Source organism: Seriola lalandi, unplaced genomic scaffold (assembly GCF_002814215.2).
Source record: "Seriola lalandi dorsalis isolate HSWRI2012SDOR001 ecotype SW California unplaced genomic scaffold, Sedor1 jcf7180002003022, whole genome shotgun sequence".
Taxonomy (NCBI): domain Eukaryota; kingdom Metazoa; phylum Chordata; class Actinopteri; order Carangiformes; family Carangidae; genus Seriola; species Seriola lalandi.
Genome location: NW_019473678.1, coordinates 1 through 1,923, shown reverse-complemented (window position 1 = coordinate 1,923; position 1,923 = coordinate 1). Strand labels below are relative to the sequence as shown.

The 1,923-nt window shown below is 38.6% G+C and overlaps 1 protein-coding gene across 1 annotated transcript; it reads right to left on the bottom strand.

Annotated features, from left to right (window-relative positions):
- Nucleotides 1-7: 7 nt before the first annotated feature.
- LOC111666571 (desmoglein-2.1-like) lies at nucleotides 8-649 on the bottom strand (the record flags this gene model as incomplete). The annotated part of the gene is made up of 3 exons (XM_023421940.2): nucleotides 617-649; nucleotides 346-480; nucleotides 8-198 (listed from the first exon to the last, which is right to left on the bottom strand). Coding segments are annotated over exons 1-3 (359 nt in total), but the record flags the coding sequence as incomplete, so codon positions are not given.
- Between the last annotated feature and the right edge of the window lie 1,274 nt (nucleotides 650-1,923).

The following is a 1,923-nucleotide window of genomic DNA, read 5'->3' as shown; positions in this document are numbered from 1 at the left end:
AAGCTGCAGTACCTTGTCAAGCATTAGGATACCCTCGTTGGTGACAGGGTCGGTTCTAATGCTGAAGTACCCAGCCTCGTTGCCTTTGAGAATCTCAAACACAGCTTCCCAGTTTTCTGTGCCCTTCAGGTCCAGGTCTTGTGCTTTGAGTCTCATCACCTCCACACCCTCAGTGTTCTCCTCAATACTGGCCTCATACTGCAAGTAAAACACATTATGAGATGAAAGTAACAGGGTTAATTTCAGCAGGATTTGTTGATTATCATCTGTGACATCCACATTTCGATATATACTTTTATTTCTCAGCAAAAGAAAAAAATTTAGAACTGTGAGAAAGAAACCTACCTTGTCTTTTTCCAGAGTGGGAAGGTTATCGTTCACGTCTTGGATCTTAATGGTAACAGTGCTGGTTTCACTGTTTCCGCCTGGTTTGCCATTGAGGTCTTGTCCTTTCACTGTAAGAGTGTAGAGATCTGCTGTCTGAAATGAGAAAATATTCACAAATCACTCAGAGCTTGAGGCTGTATAACAGATTGCTGGGAGATGGGAATAATGTAGAAGGTGTGAATCTGAAAAGTTAACAATGAATATAATAAAGTTTGCTGCATGATTGCACCTTGGAGAGAGCGGTGCTCTTGTTTGCTATCATTTCCATAAATTATAGGATTCATAGCTAATGATTATGACAGTGTCATTTTGAATTAGATTGGGGACATAGGACCTTACTGTATGATTCAGTGAATTTACTAATTCCAGGGATGACAAGACAATGTAGAAAAAGGACACCTCTAAGTGCTTTGTAATGTATGTGGGCCATGCACAATTGAAGTGCTCGACCTGAACTCATGCAATATTATATTTCAGTCAGAGACACTTTTGTAAAAAGTCCAGATGTACAGTGACAGTAGGTAAATAAGAAATTAGTAAGGGTCATCCATTTGATCTGGAATTTCCTTGAACATCATCACTTTCAATAATGTTGTCTTAATGCTATAACTTTTTGTCGCTTTATGGTCACTAGTGTTTGTTTGTGTTAACAAAAACTATGGTAAAATAGAAGATGAGATGGTGACGATATGAGACTTGAGTCATTAAACATTAACTGACTAAATCACCATACATTATTGTTGAAGGAAAAAAAAGTGACGTTTTAAAAAACATATAAAAATGAAATCTCTCTATACTTCACAATAAATTACATATACTTTGTTTTGCAAACAATTACAGAATCCAAATGTCCAAATCATCTTCCTGCTGACTTTACAAACGAACACACTACTAACTGTGTTGGCCTGGGCCGAGCTACTGTAATGTACTTTACAGCTACAGCTGCAGCAGCTTGGACAACATATGGTGAAGGAAAAGAACATGACAGCAACAATGAGAGTTAGTTAGAAAAAGGCAGCTGCATCAGGACGAGCGAGGCAAGCATAGCTTGACCAGTTAAAGCTAAAGATAGACATCCTGTGGAAGTGATATCTCTCCTTACATCTGATCTCAGAACAGCGTTCTGTCCGATTGATAAAGGCTGGAGTTTGTCAAACAGAGAAGGGAGCAGCATTGAGGATAATCCTGGGATCTTTGACAGGTGATTAGCTATAGCTAAAGTGTGCTTGACAAGTTGTACTTTACTCAGCTTCTACTGTTCTGAGATCAGTTATAATATTGCAGCATTACTCTCATGTGCAGACATGTGTGGAAACTAAACTTGAGCATTAGAAAATTACGCCCAAAGTCTTTTTTGTGGAGCATTAAGAGACAGCAGTAGTGAATAAAAAAGCTAATTACACTGATTTATCATCTCTGTGTGAGATCTGCAGATCAGTATGTAGGTTGTATGAGTAGCAGGAGAGAGAGAGAGAGAGAGAGAAAGAGAGAGAGAGAGGTGTTGCATGTTAGGCTGTTTGTCAGTAAATAAATGCT